The following is a 19,976-nucleotide window of genomic DNA, read 5'->3' as shown; positions in this document are numbered from 1 at the left end:
TATAAAACAGCCCTACAGAACATTTCTACTATATTTAATTAGCAATAATAATTTTCTTTCTCTCAAAAAAAAATCTTTTTCCTGACGGAACAAAATCATGTCTACTTTCTATTATGACCAATAGAGTGATCAAATGGTTTGGTCAGTCAGTATACTGATGAGGGAATATTTTTTTTACCTCCCTACCATAAATGCTTTTTATCATAAAGACATAAACACAGTAAAGAATATATCATGTTACATGGGAATGTTTTATTTAAATGACTCCTAAATATCCTAATTAAAGGCAAAGTTAAAAGCTTTCAACTTGTCAAAAAATGTCTCCATCAGCATACTCAAAAGCAAATTCTATTGTTTAACTATAAAGAGAAGTATTTGAGACATGTAAGGTATAACGCCAAATGTTTCAAGACCTTACAGTACCAATCAGCTGTAAAGTCTTCCTTGTTTGATTCACCTAGCAGATTCATCGTAAATTCATTTTAAATTTTTTTGTCAGAAATGTTGTTACAGAATCACTACATAAGCCATTGATAGCTTAGGGGCAGCAGATTGATGCAATAAATAGAGCTCTTGGCCTAGAGTCAGGAAGACCTGAGTTCAATTCCAACCTTATACATTTGCTAGCTATGTGACTTTGGCAAAGTCATTTAATATCTATTTGCCTCAGTTCCTTCATCTGTAAAATGGAGATAATAATAGCATCTACCTCCCAAGGTTGCTGTGAGAATCAAGTGAAACATAATTGTAAAGCACTTAGTACAATGCTCAGCACATAATAAGCACTATATGAATGTTAGCTACAAGGATGAGGGTGATGAGGATGATGATGATGTTTCTGTAAATATCAATAACCTACACATACACATACATATAGGCACACATAGACATGCCCAAGTAAGCAGTCACAATCAGGAAATTGCAATTGGAATCACTGCTTAGTTATAGATAAGTAATTTTTTTTCTTGCCTAATATGACCCCTGTTGATTTTAATGAACATCAAGAAATCTGTTGGGAAAGGAGATCAGACTTCTATTTCATCTTCCATTTTTAAAATTGTATATGCACAAACTCATTACAACACTAATGTAATAAAGAAAGTCAATTCATCATTTCTATAGTGTTTTGGGAGATTATTCATATTTTAATGAGGTGATTACAGAAGCTTCATTACACTTTCAAGGCTCGACAAGCCTATTTAATACCTCCTGTTAGAACTTATTAAGCAATTCTATGAAATCTATTACCCTGAGCTATTGCAAAGTCTAATCAAACTATTCAGACTAAACTTATATTAAAGGCATCTTTATTTATTAACATTGAAAATGTGAGTGTCTATTTTTAAAAATTAAAAGTATAACTAAATCCCACACAGGTACAGATGGCCTGTGATGCTGAAACTATTCACTGACATCTGACCCAATCTGAACAGCATTTTACTTTCTGTGCCATAAGCATATAAAATGTCATATAAGCAATCATAATACTAGAAGAAACATTATCAATTAAGTGGTCATACACCCTAATTTTACAAATGAGAAAACTGAGGTTGTGAGCATTTAAGGGACTTAACTATTGTTATGCATATAATTAGTGGCGCAGCTGCACCTTGACCTTGGATTTTCTGATTTTTCAGTCTGTTTTTTTTTAATACTATTTTATAATGTCTCCTTCCTTTCTCCCTCCTTCTCTTTGGTCTCCTATCACTTCTTTTACTCTCTTATTAAATTCCATTTAAAATATTTCTCCTTATACCTCATCCTTGCCAGAACTACCCATGGAAATTATTTTGCCTTAATGGTTATACTTAAAGATATAAAAGCTGACATTGCCCTACCTCTCTACTAACAGTTCATAGTAATGTAGAGAGAAAATGTTAAAGAATCTTAGACAATGAAGATATGTTATTCTGTAGGGGCAGATCATTCAGAAAAAAAATTTAGCCCAAGTTTCTATTTTATTCATAACATTCTAACATCACTGTCACTTACTCAATCTTTAATCTTTCTGTCAAAACATATGTACATCATTCCATCAATGTAGGATGGCTATACTACATTGAAGTGAAAGCTGTTAAGGGAAGTAATGCAGATTTTCAGATGAATAAACAGAAAATCAGAGTGGTTCAATGACCTAGACCTACACAGCAAGTGTTGGAGCCAGGATTCAGATTCAGATTTTCTGACTCATTTTTGTGTGTGTGTCTTGGACCCCTTTGCCAGTCTACAAAATCTACGGATGCCTGCTCATATTATTGCTTTTAAATGAATAAATTAAAATACATAGGATTACAAAGTAAGCCAGTTATAATAGAATAAAGATGTATTTCTCCCATTCAAGTTCATAGATCCCCTGAAATCTATCTATGGTTCTTGGGTCTCCATAGACCCCCAAGTCAGGAACTCCTGGACCACTTCATCTCTGAGGTCCTTTCTAACTTTAATAGTCTTTGTCTCGGTGAGATGTCACATTGGAAAGTTACATTCTCTCTTTTGGGACTGTATAACACTATTCAGCCAATTACTTCCTCAAAAAACATTTCAGAATATGAGTCATTGCTCAACCATCAGGCTGCAATTGTGTATCACTGAAGACATTTGTTTTTCCTCCTTTCTCCTTAAGTAATCAACTGATGTTATCTCATCCACACAATTTAAATACCACTAATGTGTGAGGATCATACATTCATCAAATTTTTTGGGTCTTTGCTATAAATTAAGTGGTGAAGCATTCCGCTTTGCAATATCTTTATCTTTATCAATAAGTGTACCTTGAGATAAGTTGTTTTTATTGTATTGGAGATAAGAGAAATGTCACTAAATGCATTTCATCATAATTCCTTAGATCTTGGAAACCAAAATATGAAACAACGAATGACATTCTTTCCCTTTCGGGCATTTGGCCAAGTGCTCACCTCTTCCTTCAATCTATACATTAATACTTTCAGTTCAACCACAGCAATACAATAAACTTTTCTTAAGCGATTGCTCTGTGTAAGTCATTGTGCCAGGTGCTGTCCCTCAAAGAGCTTATACTATATTGAGGGAATTCAACATGTATACACATACTGTAAGTTAAAGTAGAACAAAAACTGAAGACAGAGAGCACTAGAACTGGAGAAGTCAGGAAAGACTTCATGGACATGGTAATTGATTCAAGCCTTGAAGCAAGACAAGTAACCATAAAAGGAGAAATGAACATGATCATTATTTCAGCAGTGGAAGACATTTATTGTGAATATCATAGATGTGAGTGATAGAATGCTGGGTTCAGAGAAAGATCAAGTTCATCCAGAATGAAGAACTCAAAAATGAATGAATAGACAGACACATGAATGAATGAAAAAAAGTATCTCTTAAGCACTTACTTTGTACCAAAAACTGTATTAAATGCTAGGGATACAAATATAAAACTGAAGAAAAGAGGAAAGTTATAAATTTTTATTAGGAAACTTGAGGGAAAAAATTTAAAAATAAGAACTTCAAATAACTCTTCAGGGTCAACGCTGTCTAGTTGTCAACTGCTAGTCTAGGATATCTGAAAGTTTTACCCTTTTCTGGAGAAAAATTGAGAGGTGGAAACAATGTTATGCTTGTCACAGTAATCACCATGGTGAGGAAAGAAACACAGGCACTGAAATGGTTTTAATGGATAGATTAGGTTAATGAGATGACTACAGTCAAAGTACAAAGAAATATTTATATTTTTTATTTAATATTACAAAGTTAATATCTGTCAGTATGTAAAATTAAAGGTCTGGTCTGTTTCACAAGTCAGGTATTAAAGATAAAAATATCTTTGTTGACAGCTGGAATTGATCTGACATTTCACAAAAGTAGGGCAAATGGATTTTTAAAAATTATTTTCTTCTATTCTATGCAAGTCACTTTAACTTTTTAAATAATATAAAAGTCATTTTTCATGAAAATAGGATCCATTTCTTTTATGCCTGAAGCACATTAATGAGCAGTCTGAAAATTTTTGTCCTCCAGTCAAGTGATAAGTGAGAGAAAAAAATTACCAAAAACTATTTCACTGTAGTGAATATGATTTTCTCCTTGAGAAAGGATAGTTCTTGGTTGTAAGCTTCTAAATTTGACATGGGGGGAAAACAGAAGAGAAATGACAGAACTATGAATGAAAAGAACTTGTTTATGGTGACAAGCGAAGCAACTTTCTAGTGGGAAATTTACTTAGTCAACATCAAATCTTTGCCTGACTATCTAAAGTAAATGGGATGAGTAGAAATTTTGATTATTTTCAAATCTGTAATAGTTAAAAGGCATATTTAAATTAGGTTTAAAGATTCCTAATGTTATTCAACATGTAAATAAAATATACACACACACATACATACACACATACATACATACATACATACATACATACATACACACTACTACTGCTGCTGCTGCTGCTGTTGCTACTACTACTATTTCTACTATAAATTAACATCCTATCCCAATTCTCTAACTCAGCCATCTCCTTTTCATCCATTCTGCTGCTAGGCTGTTATTCCTCCTGCCTCCCCCACCCCCACCCCTACCATGCATTTGCCTCTTTCTGTTCTACCAACAGTAATCCAATCCATACTACCATTGTTTCTGGATAAAGTGTAACACTCGACTTCTCTATGTTTCCACTCACCATCATTCCTACTTCCTAAACTACCATTCCCTAACCAGCACTAATTTATACATATTATTTCTCCTTGTAAGAAGGTAATATCTTGAGGGCAGAGACTATATTGCCTTTATATCTGTATCCCCAGAAATTAGTACATAGTGTTTAGAACATAGTATTTCATAAATGCTTTCATTCATTCAACAAGCATTTACCAGACATCTACTATGGAACAGACACTATAACATCTCACATTTACATGATGCCTCACTATTTATAAAGCATACATACCAAAGTCTGACGATGCCATTGAGGTTTGAAACCAAAGCACCAATTTATTCACCTCATCAAATCCTTTCCTCTCCATCTGTTTCACCCCTTATAATTATGGGGGCTTTCCTTTATTTATCTACCAAATGATAACTCTTCTCTAATGAATTATAATCAAGAAAGGTCTTAATAGTTCAGTTCTGTTAGAGAGACTAACAACATATACATTAAAAGTGTTTTTTCTACATTTTGTTCATTTCTCTTAGAATGCTGAGTTTTTTCATATCTGAGGAAGGAATCAAGTTTATTAGCAACATAGTATATTTGAAGTACATTGAGGATAATGTAAATCAAAATGGAGTACAGCAATGAATTAGGTCACCAGATATAGACAAACCAGCTTCTTGTTCACGGAAGATAGTAAGCATCATGCTGGAGATGCCCGATCTTACCTTCCTGCAGGGCTATTGGTGCTGTCTTCACTTCCCCACTGCTCATTTTTGCTTCTGGGAATTGGAGGTTGTAACATTTCAGCAGCAAGTGGGTCAGCATCATTTTCTTCTCGACCAACCCATTCTCCAATCACCCGAGGTCTCAGAAGAGTTGAGTTAAAAGCCATTGTATCCTGAATGAGAAAAAATGAATAATTCCGAATTGCTAACTCATATATATGAAAAAAAAGAGGGGAAATTTTGCTATATCCATATGTCTACCCACACATAATACCTTCTTATCACCCACTGCAAATTTACTTGAAGCTGAAATATTATCCCTTTATTGTATGTTATTTTATACTAAATACTAAAAGTCTAATACTAAATACTAATACTAAACATACTAAAAGCAATGTGAGGAACATAATATAATAAATCTGTATTCATAATACTAAAATAATACAATAATAATATTTAAATACTTTATGTATGATATTGAAATGCTATATTTTATAACAGAGGTCATATATAGCATCTTAATACAACTTTAGACAGATATCACAAAATTGACAAGGATATGGGCCTGGAATTAAACAAGAAGAGGAGAGTAGCCTGGATTCCCTTTGTGAAATTGAAAAGCTCCTATTATCATCCCCAACTTCCCTCTGAAACAAAAGGCCACTTATTCAATACTAATATTCTAACAGTGCAGTTGTGTGACTCAAAACCTGAGAATAATAGTCTCTGAAGAATTATAACTGAATATTACTCAGAGAGCAGTGGAGAGGAGGAGAGCAGGCTGCAACCCATAAACAAGGAACTATGAAGAAGAAAATAGTATAAAGAAAACATGGCAACAAAGAAATATATCATTAAGACAAAGATGGATTGATCCTGGAGTGAGAACAAAACATAAGTGATAGACAACCCATGTGCTACATGGATATCTTCATGATATAAAAAGAAAACTAGTAAGTCCTTCTAAACAGTAGGTATAGACTTATAGTAAACTTGCTGGATGGCATGAGGGGATTGTCAAGAATCACGCAAGTTGGGCAGTGATTTGTATCACTGGAGGGACCATCCACATTGATGATATGAGGTATTCATTCCATTATTTGGATATTATGGAGGAAATATGAAACAGGCTGCGCATTTTAAATTTTAAATGGTGTTTTGAGGTAGATAAATTCTAGGAGTAAAATTTCAAACACAGAATGTGAGTATGAATTCAGAAACAATTAATCTCACTGAACTTCTTTCAGTTACATTCCCAAGTGAACAGCAAAAATTAATGCAATACTATAGCATTTAGTTGTAAAATCATGTAGTCAATTAACTGTTTTGAAATCCATCTACGGTGATATTTATCCTCTGCCATCTAATTATGGAATGCAAGCGTAGTCAGAATTAAAGCTTATTAAAAATGCTAAGGACAACAAAAAGCTTTTTAAGATATGTTCACAGAAAAAAAGTTCGAGGAAAAGATGAAAACTCATTGAGGCAGATGGTGGCATGTTAACAAAAAGCAAAACTACACAATTCTTATTTTGTTTCCATCTTATCCATAAAAATTGAATGATGTTCAGAATGGAAAGTTTCGAAAACATATGGTTAGGAAGAAACTGAAGTCCAGGATTAGTGTGGAGCTCTAAGTAAATTCCAAACTAATGGTTTTAATAAATGACATTCAAGAGTGCTGAAAATACTAATGGTATCACTAATAGGAAAAGTTAAAGAATGGGAGAGGCACCTGAAAAATGCAATCAAGCAAATATTGTCTAGATTATTTAAAAAAAAAAACGAGAACTATACATTCTTAACTAGAGGTTACTCTCTAGAAAAGTTACATCATAGATTATTAAACATTTGATTTATAAACATTGCTAATTAGTTAGGACATGGTAATCACCAGGAGTCTTTGCATATTAATGAGAACAACTCTAAACAAACTAATATTATTTTCTTATCTTTTTTATTATGCCTAGAGACAAGAGAAATTTTATCAATGGAATATGGATAATTTCTAGCACGGCATTTGACAAAGTCTCTGACGAGAGATTTGTGGATACATTGTGAAGAGATAAGCTGTATAATAATACAGTTAGGTGAGTTCATAACCAGTCACGTGAATATGCCAAAAGTATATTGGATCAATAGTCCATATTGTGTGGAACTAGGGAGTGGAATTTTGTTATGCATCGCTTTTAAGTTTAATTGTTAGTAGAATATCAATTGAAAAATGAATTATAAAGATGGCAGAGTAGATGAAACACTACAGTGGAGCTCTCCCAACATTCGCTTCCAAATAATTTTAAAATAATACTTTAAATAAAATTCTGGAGTGGTAAAGCCAAGTGGTAAAGCTGTTTTTCCAGCTCAAGACAACTTAGAAGGTCAGAAGGAGAGGCCTGTGACAGCTAATTGGGGACAAGCCTGGAGCACAGGTGGTAGCAATACCAGCTACGGGCCTTAGTAGTGGCAATAGCAGCGGCAGTAACAGCTTCAAAAGCTCTCAGTCCAGATATGGTAAGGGGATCTGACAACTGATAGAAAGAGGTTATAGAGGACCCCTGTCATAGCGTTGGTTAAGATTGGGAACTATTTGGCAACTCCATTGCTTATACTCATTTCTGAGTCACAGTTCTAGAATGGAAAGGAATACTTGCAGTGAAAATGGAGCAAGGGCCCTGAGGAGCAGTAGCCCTTCTGGTCTCAAGGGATAAGAGGCCTTTCCTCAATAAGGACCAGAGTATGGGGCAGTTAGATGGTGCAGTGAATAGAGTACCAGCCCTGGATTTAGGAAGACCTGAGGTCAAATCTGGCCTCAGACACTTGACACTTAGTAGCTGTGTGACCCTGGGCAAGTCTCTTCACCCCATTGCCTCACCAGAAAAATAAGAAGAAGAAGAAGAAACAAGGCCAGAGTGCAGACAAGTTCAGTCACTACACTTCTCCTTGGATACCACCACCTTGAAAGCATCAAAAACTTCCAAACGCCCAAAATTACCTCTTAAAACATCAGTGTGAAAATTTCTGAAGATTGAGACAATACTACTTCCCCCTGCAACAGAGCTGAATTTTAACTTAAAGTTTAAGTCAAAAAATATGCTTGGAAAATGAGCAAACATCAATAACAAAAAAGAGTTTGGCCATAAAAAGCTACTATGCTGACAGGAAGAGCAAAACACAAACTCATAAGAATGCAATGATGTCAGAACATCTACAAGCAGAGCCTAAAGGAAAAAAAATGTGAAATAGACACAAGCCCAACAAAATTACTGGAAGAGACAAAAATATTTTAAAAATCAAGTAAGAGTGATAAACTAGGAAGATAAATGAGATCACTTCAAGAAAATTATGAAAAGACAATTAACAATTAAAGGCTGGTAAAAGAGGCACAAAAATACTGAAGAAAATAAAAACTTAAAAACAGAACTGGCCGAATGGTAAAAAGAGGTATAAAACTTTCCTGAGGAAAATAACTCCTTAAAAAGCAGAATTGTCCAAATAGAAAAAGAGGGACAAGAGTTCATTGAAAACAATTCTTAAAAATTATAATTAGGCAAAGCAAACACTAATGACTCCATGAGACATCAAGAAACAGTAAAAGAAGTCAAAAGAATGAAAAAATAGAAGAAAAAGTTAAAAATCTCGTTGGAAAAAAAAAGCTGACCTGGAAAATGGAACTAAGAGAAGTAATTGAAGTATTATTGGACTACCTGAAAGCCATCATCAAAGAACCTAGACTTAAAATATCAAGAAATTATAAAGGAAAATTCTCCTGATATCCTAGAACAAAGGGTTAAAATAGAAATTGAAAGGGTACCTCTATCACTTCCTGAAAGAGGTCCCAAAATGAAAACTCAATGCAGTATTATAGCCACATTTCAGTGCCTCAAGATCAAAGAGAAAATACTCCAAGCAGCCCAAAAGAAACCATTCAAATATCATGGGGCAACAGTCAGGTTCACACAAGATTTAGAAGCCACCATGTTCAAGTTGGAGCTTGGAATAGGATATTCCAGAAGGCGAAAGAGTGAGGATTACAACCAAGAATAACCTACCAAGCAAAACTGAGTATAATTCATCAGAGTTGAAATGGGTATTTAATGAAATAGAGGACTTTTAATCATTCCTCAAGAGAAGACCAGAGCTGAATAGAAAATCTGACATTCTAACACAAGGCTCAAGAGAAGCATAAAAAGCTAAACATGAAAGAGAAATCGTAAAGAACTTAATAAAGTTAAACTGTTTATATTCCTGTATGGGAAGATAGTACATGTAACACCTAAAAAATTTTATCAGCATTAGTCAGTTAGGAGTCTACATAGATAGAGGGGATGGGAGTGAATTGATTGTGTTGGGATGATCTGGAAAAAAATGGATGGGTAAGAAGGATGCACTGAGGAAAAATAGAAAGGAGAGGAAGAATAGGAGAAGTGTTCTTACATTAAAGGGACATATATACACATATACATACATGTATATATTCACAATAAAATGAAGAAATACATAAATATTAAATGCATCCTTTTTGGCATATGATGTAATAAAAATAAGATTCAATAAAGGGCTGTGGAACTACCATAGTGACAGAGAAGATCAAGACAAACTCAGAAGACAATGAAGTCAAAACAGCTACAGTCAAAGCTTCAAAGAAAAAAAATGTCAAAGGGGCTTGGAAGCACAGATAAAAAATTAATTGGAAACTATATAATCTAATTCTAAAGAATGAGTGAACCAAAGAACAAATTATAGAAACAATCAATAATTTCATTAAAGAAAATGACAACAATGAGACAAAATTTGGGGGGTGCAGCTAAAGTAGAACTTAGGGGGAAATTATGTCTCTAAATGTGTTTTTCAATAAAAGAGAGAAAGAACAGAATGTAGAAAAAAAAACAAAAATCCCCAATTAAACACCATAATGGAAATTTTGAAAATCAAAGAGAGAGCATAGATCAATATCTTATATCATTTACTAAGATAAGATCAAAATAGATACATGACCTAGACATAAAGGGAGATACTACAGGAAAATTTGAAGAACATAGAATATATTACCTATCAGACTTATGGATAGGTGAATAATTAATGAAAAAATAAGAGAGCAGTGTGAGGTATAAAATGGATAATTTCAATTACATTAAATTAAAAGGTTTTTGTAGAAATAAAAGAAATGTAGCCAAGATTACAAGGAAAGCAGGAAATTGGGGGGAGGGAACTTTTATAGACAGATTCTTAGATAAAGTTGTCATATATCAAATATATTTTAAAAAAAAACTTTGTCAGATCTATAAGTATACAAGTCATTCCCCAGCTGATAAACATCGAAGGATATGTAAAGGCAGTTTTCCACTGAAGAAATCAAAGCAATTTATAATGACATGAAAAAATGCTCTAAATCATTATTGATTAGAGAAATGTAAATTAAAACAACCTTGAGATATTATTTTACACCTATCAGATTAGCTAAAATGATTGAAGGGGAAAGCGACAAATGTTGGAGGGGATATGGAAAAATTGGGACACTAGTTCACTGTTGATGAAACTATGAATTGATCCAACCCATATGGGAGAACAATCTGAAATTATGCCCAAAGACTTATTAAACTGCCTATACTCAGCAATATTACTACTAGGTCTGTTTCCCAAGATGATTAGGAAAAAGGAAAAAAAACTCTATATGTTCTAAAATATTTGTGGTTGCTCTCTTTGTGGTGGCAAGGAACTAGAAATTGTGGGAATACCTGTCAATTGGGGAATGGCTGAATAAGTTGTGGTATATGATCATGATGGAATATTACTGTGCTATAAGAAATGATAAACTCAATGATCTTAGAAAAACATAGACAGACTTGCATGAAATAATGAAGAGTGAATAAGCACAACCAAGACAATGTTGTATACAGTAACAATTTTTTTAAGAACAACTTTGAGTGACTAAGTCATTTTGACTATTACAATTACCAAAATCAACTACAAGGGACATATGAAGGAAAGCACTATCTGCATCCCGAGAAAGAACTGATAAATAAAAGTATATATAGAATGGTTTAAACACACACACACACACACACACACACACACACACACACACATTTGTACCTAATGGTAGCCATCTCTAGGGCAGTGTGGAAGGAACAAAAAATCAAAAAAAAAAAGAAAGTTACATGATAACTTTATTATATATTTAAAAGGAATAACAAGCTGCACGTGATAGATTTGCAGTTTCAGGTAGGATCATCTTTTCTTTTTCCTATGCTACTGTGTTATGGAAATGTTTGTTTTATTTCTTAAGTTCAGAAAAAATCAATTAAATTTTAAAAAAATCAAAGAGAGACTAATAAAATTGAAATTGAAAAAAGCCTAATAAATAAGATTAAGACTAGTTTTATAAAAAAAATAGAGAGAAACCATTGGTTAGTTTGATTTTTTAAAAAAGAAAGAAAACCAAATTGCCCATATCAAAAATGAAAAAGGTGAATGGACACCAAGAGAGATGAAATTAAAGCAATTATTAGGAGTTATTTTGTCAAATTATATGCCCGTAAAATTGACAATCTAAGTTAAATGGATGAATATTTACAAAAATACAAACTGCCCAAACAAATAGAAGAAAAAAATTGAATACTTAAATAACACTAACTTAGAAAAAGAAATAGAACAAGCCATAAATCATCTCCCTAAGTAAAAACCCCCAGGTCTAAATGGATTTACAAATAAATTCTACCAGATATTTGGGGATACTTAATTCCAATACTATATATACTATTTGAAAAAATAAGTAAAGGAGGAGTCATTCCAAATTCCTTTTACGATTCAAATATGGTTTTAATATCTAAGTCAGAGAGAACAAAAACAGAGAAAGAAAACTATAGACCAATTTCTTTAAAGAAAATCTACACAAAATTTTTAAATAAAATACTAGCAAAGAGATTACTGCAATATATCACCAAGGTCATATACCATGGTAAGTTGAGATTTAGGAATGCAGGGCTATCAGAAATGATGAGCAGTAAGCCCATGGATTCATCAAGAACAGGTTATGCAAAACTAATCTCATTTCCTTTTTTGATAGGATCAAAACTAGAAACTAGATTCAGTTTACCTAGATTTTAGGTAAGTATCTGACAAGGCCTCACCTTCTATTTTCATGGACATGATGGAGGGAAGTGATCCAGATGATAGTACATTTAGGTGGATTTGGAACCAGCTGATTGATTGGATTCAAAGAACAGACATTAATGGTTCCATCAGCCAGGAAGGAGATCATAGATGGAAGGCCTCAGGGAGTAAAACTTGTACCATTTAAGATGTTTATCAGTGATTTGGATAAAGTTCCAGAAGGCATGTTTATCAAATTTGTAGCTGACACAAATAGGGTAAGGATAGCCAATGCATTATATAACAAACTAAAGATCCATAAAGATATCTCTAGGCTAGAATGTTAAGTACAAAGCAATAAGATGAAATGCAGTAGTTTAAAGATGATTTCAAAGTATCAACTTCTCAAATAGGAGATCAAGGAGCTATTGCTAGAAAACAGTTCATCTGGACAAATCATGGGCTGTTCAGTGGAATACAAGCTAAATTCAAGTCACCAGTAAGATATTCAATTCATTTCAACAAATATTTTTAAAAACATCTACAATGTACAAGGTACTATGTTAAGTACTGGAGATTCAATGACCAAAACTAAATATTCTCTGTCCTCTATGTGTTCATATTCTACTAGAAAGATATCACATATATTAAGATAAATACGTACAAAATAATTCCAGGAGGGATAGAATGCTAAAAACTAGCATAGAGTAAAGGATGTCAGCAAAGGATTAATGTAGGAGATGATATCTGTGCTGAGCCTTGAAGGTATCCAGGTTTTAACAGGCAAAGATGAAGAGGGAAAATATTGTAGGCATTTGGGATATATTACCCTTGCCAAGGCAAGCAGATAAATGATATTTAAATAATAACTAGAAGACTAACTTACTCAAAATCTAGAGTATGAATATAAATAGTATAAAATATCTGGCAATATTGGTAGGAACTAGGTTGCACAAGGCTTTAAATGTCTGGATGAAGAATTTGTACTTTATACTAGCAGTAATAGGAAAAAATGAGGCTGATAAATGGTCAGACTTATGACTTACCAAGATTACTTTGTCAGCTGTTCAGAAGATGGATTGTAAAGGGGAGGTAATTGGAGAGGTGAAAGGAGGGGAGGATAGGAGAAAGGAGGAGAGAGGAGAATGTCCAGGTAAGAACTTATGGAAACAACAATACTTAATAAGTAGGACATAAATGTTGATCCAAGCAAGGAGACTGAGAAGGAACAGTCAGATCAATAGGGAAAAGAGAGTACTCAGGAAAGGGGATGGTCAATAATGTCAAAAAACTTTAGACAGCTCAAATAGAATGAAAGCTGAAGAAAAAGTAATTAGAATGATATGAGATCATTGATAGCCTTAGTGTAACCATTTTATTTAAATGTAAAGGCAGATACAATCTTCAGCTGCATTAAGAGAAATATAGTGTCCAAGACTAGGAGGGTAATGATCCCACTGCACTCTGCTCTCATCAACTGAAATCTGAAGTATCGAGCTCAGTTCTTTAGTGTAACATTTTTAAAAGAACTGTAATAAGTTGGAGACTTACCGGAGGAGAGCAACTGTGATATGGAAGGTACTTAAGATTATGCCATATGAGGATCATTTTAAAAACCTGGGGATATTTAGCCTTGAGTAGAAAACTTGGGTGGCAGGAAGAAGAGGGGCAAGGGAATATTAACTGTCTTTAAGCCTCTGAAAAGCTGAAATGAAACAATCTACTTGGTCCCAAAGGGCAGAAACAGGAGCAATGGTTTGAAAGGAAAAGGAGAATTTAGGTTTGATTAAGGAAAAACTTCCTGACAATTGAAGCTACTCAGAAGTGGAATGGACTGTCTCAAGAGGAAAGGGGATCTTTGCCGTTTGAGATCTTTAAGCAAAAGCTTGGCAATAAGTTGCTGAGTATATTAAGAGGAAGGGGATTATTGTTCAGGAACTGGTTGGACTAGATGGCTGTTGAGATTATTTCTGAATCTGAGACCTATGATTCTGAATGCCTATCCTAGGTGTTTCACAGGGCTATTGTGAAGACCAAATAAGATCACAAGTGTAAAGCAATTTATAATCATAAACTGTTATATAAATAGAAGCCATTTCCCCTTTATCATCAACATATTACTGAAGGGGAAAAAGGATAGTAAAATGCTGCTAAGAAAACAAAACAACTATAGGCTATGCTGATGCAGTTACATTCAGAGTTTTGTTGTTTTAGCTTACAAATAGGATGATAGCAAAGAAATGTAGCACAGAGAACTGCATATGTTGACTAAAATCTGTAAAATGAAATTGAAACTGAGATTTGGAAGATCAGGTTACAATGCTTTGCTACTATGATAAACCTGAAGTTTTGTTTACTTGGATGCCACCAATGCATATCCAAATTCATTCAAGTTCATGAGTTATTGTAGATGAAAAAAATCAATTCCTCATTGGCCAACTTTCTGGTGATGAATAGCTCTCTGGATTGAGCTACATTATTCTTTATGCAAGAAATACAAGATGAGTCTATATCTAAAGCTTAATTGGCATAGCTTTTAACACATGGTCAAACAAGAGATAAAATTGATAATTTTGATTAGATGAAATTGAAAATCTTTTGTACAAACTTGGTGCATCTATAATAAGGAGAGAAATGGCCAACTGGAGAAAAATGTTTGTATCAAATATTTCTGATAAGGATTTAGAATCCAAGATATATAGAAACTAGCAGCAAGGATGTATTGGTAAATGTTTAATGTCTGGCTCTCAACACACAACACACTTTGAAGTTTAATTTGCATCATTAACATTTTCTCCATCACTTTCTTAAGTGAATATAGTCTATAAAACAATGAACCAATCTCTGATTTGTTGCCAATTTCTGAGGTATTAATGTTCACACTGAAAGTTTAAATTAGCCATTTCAATGAACCTTTTCAATTTGGCTCCAGCATATCACTTTTACGGAAATATATCAGACCAAAAGCAATTCCACAATAGAAAAGTGGTCAAAGGATATGGAGAAACAGTTCTCAAAAGAAATGTTGCTAACAGTTGTCAACAATATAAAAGAATTCTCCAAATCATTAATAGTAAGAGAAATGCAAATCAAAACAATCCAGAGGCAGCACTTCATGCCCAGCAAATTGGCAAATATGACAGAAGATGGGAATAGTCAATATTTGAAGGTTTGTGGAAAGACAGGCATATTAATGCATTGCTGGTAGACTTTGTGACTTAGTACAACTCTTGTGAAAGCAAGTTGTAACCATTCAAATAAAGAGACTAAACTGTCTATACCTTCTGACCCAGTTATTCCCATTCTGGACATATATCCCAATGGAGGGCATTGCCAAGAAGGAAACCTACATACACACTAAAATATTTGTTTTTTGTGATAGTGAGTTGGAAGCAAAGTAGATGTACATTAATTGTGGGAGGGCTAAAGGAATCATAATATATGAATGAAATGGAACATCCCTGTCTTGTAAAAAAAATGACAAATATGATGAATACAGAGAAGTATGGAAAGTCCAACATGAACATATGTAATGTGAAGTGGAAAACAACCTACAAAATGACTATAACAATGTAAACGTAAAGAACAATGATCGCAAAACAATTAAAAATAGATGTCAAACTTCTCTTGCCAAGATGGCGAACTGAGGGAGGAACTCTCCTGAGCTTTCCCAAATTTCCCTCCAAATACCTTGAAAAACACCTCAGAAGCAATTTAGGAATGGGGAAGCAACTTACCAGCCCAGGACAGCTTGGAGACCCAAAAGGAAAGGTTTGTCTCACTGTGTAAGAGGGGAGCACAGTAGACATAAACAGGCTGCACCCCAGGGGGCCTGCAGTGGGGGACTGAGTCTGGGGCAAACCACCAGTAAGACCCCACCCCCATGTAAATCAACAGCTCAGAGGCTAGCCAGCAGTCCATGCAGACCAGTAGCACAGCAAGGCCCCTCCCTCAGTACAGGTCTTCAGTGAGGCCCTGTCCCCATTGCTGGCCAGCAGTGAAGCCCTGCCCCCCAGGTCAGGCTAGCAGTGAGGCCCAGCTCCTGGGGCAGGACAACAGCTAAGCCCCACCAATAAAGCAAGTCAGCAGTGAGGCCCTGCTCCCAGTACAAGTCAGTAGAAAGGCCCTGCCTCTAGTGAAAGCCATCAGCTAAGCCCCAAAGTCTGGGGTAAGGCAGCAGCCAGTACAAATCCCAGCACAAGAAGCCTGGGAAAGTACAGGAGCAGAGCCCAAATCTTGCATAAAAGTACAAAGTAACAAAAAAGGATAAAAAAGTTACCAAAAAAATAAAAAGGAACTTGATCATAGAAAGTTACTATGGTGACAGAGAGGATCAAGGCACAAACTTAGAATAAGACAAGAGTGTAAAAAATGGTTATGTGCAAAGTCTCAAAGAGAAATGTAAATTGGTCTCAGGCTGAAAAAGAACTCCTGGAAGAACTCAAAAAGAGTTTCAAAAAGCAAATAAGAGAAATAGAGGAAAAATTGGGAAAAGAAATTAAAGTAATGCAAAAGAATCAAGAAGAAAGAGTCCACAGCTTGGCAAAAGAAAAATGGGAAAATATATACAAAAATTTACTGAAGAAAACAACTTCTTAAAAAGTAAATTTGGCCAAATGGAAAAGGAGGTACAAAAGCTTACTAAATAAAATAATTCCTTAAAAATTAGAATTGGGCGAGTGAAAGCTAATAACTTCATGAGACATGAAGAAATGATAAAACAAAATGGAAAAGAATAAAAAAAAGAAGAAAATATGAAATTTCTCTTTGGAAAAACAACTGACCTGGAAAATAGATCCAGGAGAGATAATACAAGAGATATTGGACCACCTGAAAACCACAATCCAAAAAAGAGCTTATACATTGTATTTAAGAAATTATCAAGGAAAACTGCCCTGATATTCCAGAACCAAATAGTAAAATAGAAATCGAAAGCATCCACCAGGCCAGGAAGTTTCCTGAGCTCTCCCCAATTTCCCTCAAAATAATTTTAAATCAAGGCTCAAAAATCATTCTGGAGTGACAGAATTCACAAAAGGGTGGGGTGAAACAACTTTCCACCCAAGATAACTTAGGAAGACAGCAGGACAGGTCTATCTCACTTAGGTAAAAGGGGAGTACAGCCCAGAGCAGGCAATATCCAGGCAAGCCAGCAGGAAGCCCTTAATCTCACTACAATTTAGTAACCTGGCTCAGTGGGCCAGCAGCAGAATGGACCAGCTATGAGGCCTCTAGCTTATATGCAACATGTGAGCTGCCAGCCTCCAAGGTCTACTGCAACAGTTGTGACTAGGCCAGGAAATTTCAGCACAAAAGGCAAGCTGCCACAGCAAGGCAATGACCAATCCCTTGACCCCTGGCACCAGAAGCTTGGGGCAGTGTCCCCTGTGCCCCAGGAGCAAAACTCAACTTTAAAACTCACAAAATAGGCTGGAAAATGAGCAAAAAATAAAAAAAGCCCTGACCATAGAAGGCTACTATGGCAACAGAGAAGATCAGAACATGAACTCAGAAGAAGACAACAATATCAAAATGCCTACATCTGAAGCCTCAAAGGGAAATATGAATTGATCTGAAGCCCAAAAGTACTCCTGAAAGAGCTCAAAAATGATTTTAAAACTCAAATAAGAGAGGTAGGAGAAAATTTTGGAAAAGAAATGGAAGTTATGTGAGAGAATCATATAAAAAGAGTCAACTTGGAAAATGAAGCACAAAAATTCACTGAAGAAAACAAGGTTTTAAAAAGTAGAATTGACCAAATAGAAAAGGAGATTCAAAAGCTAACTGAAGAAAATAATTCCTTAAAAATTAGAATTGAGCAAATTGAAGCTAATGACTCTATGAGACATTAAGAATCAGTCAAAGAAAATCAAAAGAATGAAAAAATAGAAGAAAATGTAAAAGATCTCATTGGAAAAACAATTGACCTGGAAAATAGATCTAGAAGAGATAATTTAAGAATCATTGGACTACCTGAAAGCCATAATAAAAAAAAGAGCCCTTCAAGAAATTATCAAGAAAAACTGCTCTGATATCCTAGATCCAGAGGATAAAATAGTAATTGAAAAAATTCACCAATCGCCTCCTGAAAGAGATACCAAAATGAAAACTTCCAAGAACATTACAGCCAAATTTCAGAACTCTCAGGTAAAGTAAAATATATTACAAGCAGCCAGAAAGAAGTAATTCAAATATCAAAGAATCACAATCATTATTACATAGGATTTAGGAGCTTCTACTTTTAAGGATTGGAGGGCTTGGAAAATGATATTCTGGGAGGTAAAGGAACTTGAATTACAACCAAGAATCAACTACCCAGCAAAACTGGGCCTAATCCTTCTGGGGGAAAATGGACATTCAATGAAATATGTGACTTTCAAACATTCTTGATGAAATGACCAAAGCTGAACAGAAAATTTGATTTCCAAATACAAGATTCAAGAGAAGCATAAAAATGTAAACAGGAAAGGGAAAAAAACATTATTCAATAAGGTTAAACTACATCCTTACATGGGAAGATGATACTTGTAACTCTTAAGAACTGTATCTTTATTACAGCAGTTAGAATGAGTATACATAGACAAAGAGATAGGTATAGGTTGATTTTGATGTTATGATATAAAAAAATTAAGAGGTGAAAAAGAAGATTGAATTGGGAGAAAAGGGAAAGGACAAACAGAATGGGGTAAATTATATCACATGAAGAGGCAAAAAAAACCCATTACAGTGGAGGGAAATAAGGAAGGAGGGAGTGAGCATTGTTTGAACATTACTGTCATCAGATTTGACCCAAAGAGGGAATAACATATGCACTCATTTGGCACAGAAATCTGTCAGCCTATAGGGAAGGAAGACAAAAAAGGGGGAAATGATAAAAGCTAGGGCATATTGAGGGAGGTAGAAGGCAGAAGAAAAACACTGGTGGGGGGGCAGAGTGAATGGTGAGGGGGGGAGAGAGAGACAGACAGACAGACAGACAGAGACAGAGAGACAGACAGACAGAGACAGAGACAGAGAGACAGAGAGACAGACAGACAGAGAGAGAGAGAGAGAGAGAGAGAGAAGAGAGAAGTATAAACAGGAAAAATAGGCTGGAGGGAAATGCGCAGTTAGTAATCATAACTGTGAATGTGAATAGAATAACCTCTCCTATAAGATAAAAATGGATAGAAGAGTGAATTAATAACTGGAATCCTACAATATGTTGCTTACAAGAAACACTTTGAAATGGAGAAACACACATAAAGTAAAGGAAAAAGGCTAGAGCCAAATTTTAAAAGAAAAACAGGAGTAGCAATCATGATCTCAAAGGAAAAGAAAAATAGATCAAATTAAGAGAAACAAGGAAGGAAACTACATCATGTTAAAAAGTATTATAGATAATGAGGTAATATAAATACTAAACATGTATGCACCAAATAGTATAGCATCCAAATTTCTAAAGGAAAAGTTAAATAAGTTACAGGAGGAAATAGGCAGTAAAATTGTAATAGTGGGGGACCTCAACCTTCCCCTCTCAGAACTAGATAAACGTAACC

At 34.6% G+C, this 19,976-nt stretch overlaps 1 protein-coding gene across 2 annotated transcripts in view; it reads right to left on the bottom strand.

The window, feature by feature from the left end:
* LOC114054099 (uncharacterized protein C8orf34 homolog) overlaps window positions 1-19,976 on the bottom strand; it is a 393,219-nt gene that overhangs the window by 249,228 nt on the left and 124,015 nt on the right. For both annotated transcript variants that reach the window (XM_027877214.1, XM_027877215.1), the window contains exon 6: window positions 5,347-5,519. In XM_027877214.1, the coding sequence (XP_027733015.1) occupies window positions 5,347-5,519 (173 nt within the window). The remainder of the gene's footprint in view (window positions 1-5,346; window positions 5,520-19,976) is intronic.

This window comes from Vombatus ursinus, unplaced genomic scaffold (genome assembly GCF_900497805.2).
Source record: "Vombatus ursinus unplaced genomic scaffold, bare-nosed wombat genome assembly UNPS02014812.1, whole genome shotgun sequence".
NCBI lineage: Eukaryota > Metazoa > Chordata > Mammalia > Diprotodontia > Vombatidae > Vombatus > Vombatus ursinus.
Note: the sequence above shows the minus strand (reverse complement) of the source record. Positions and strands in the feature narration are given on the sequence as shown.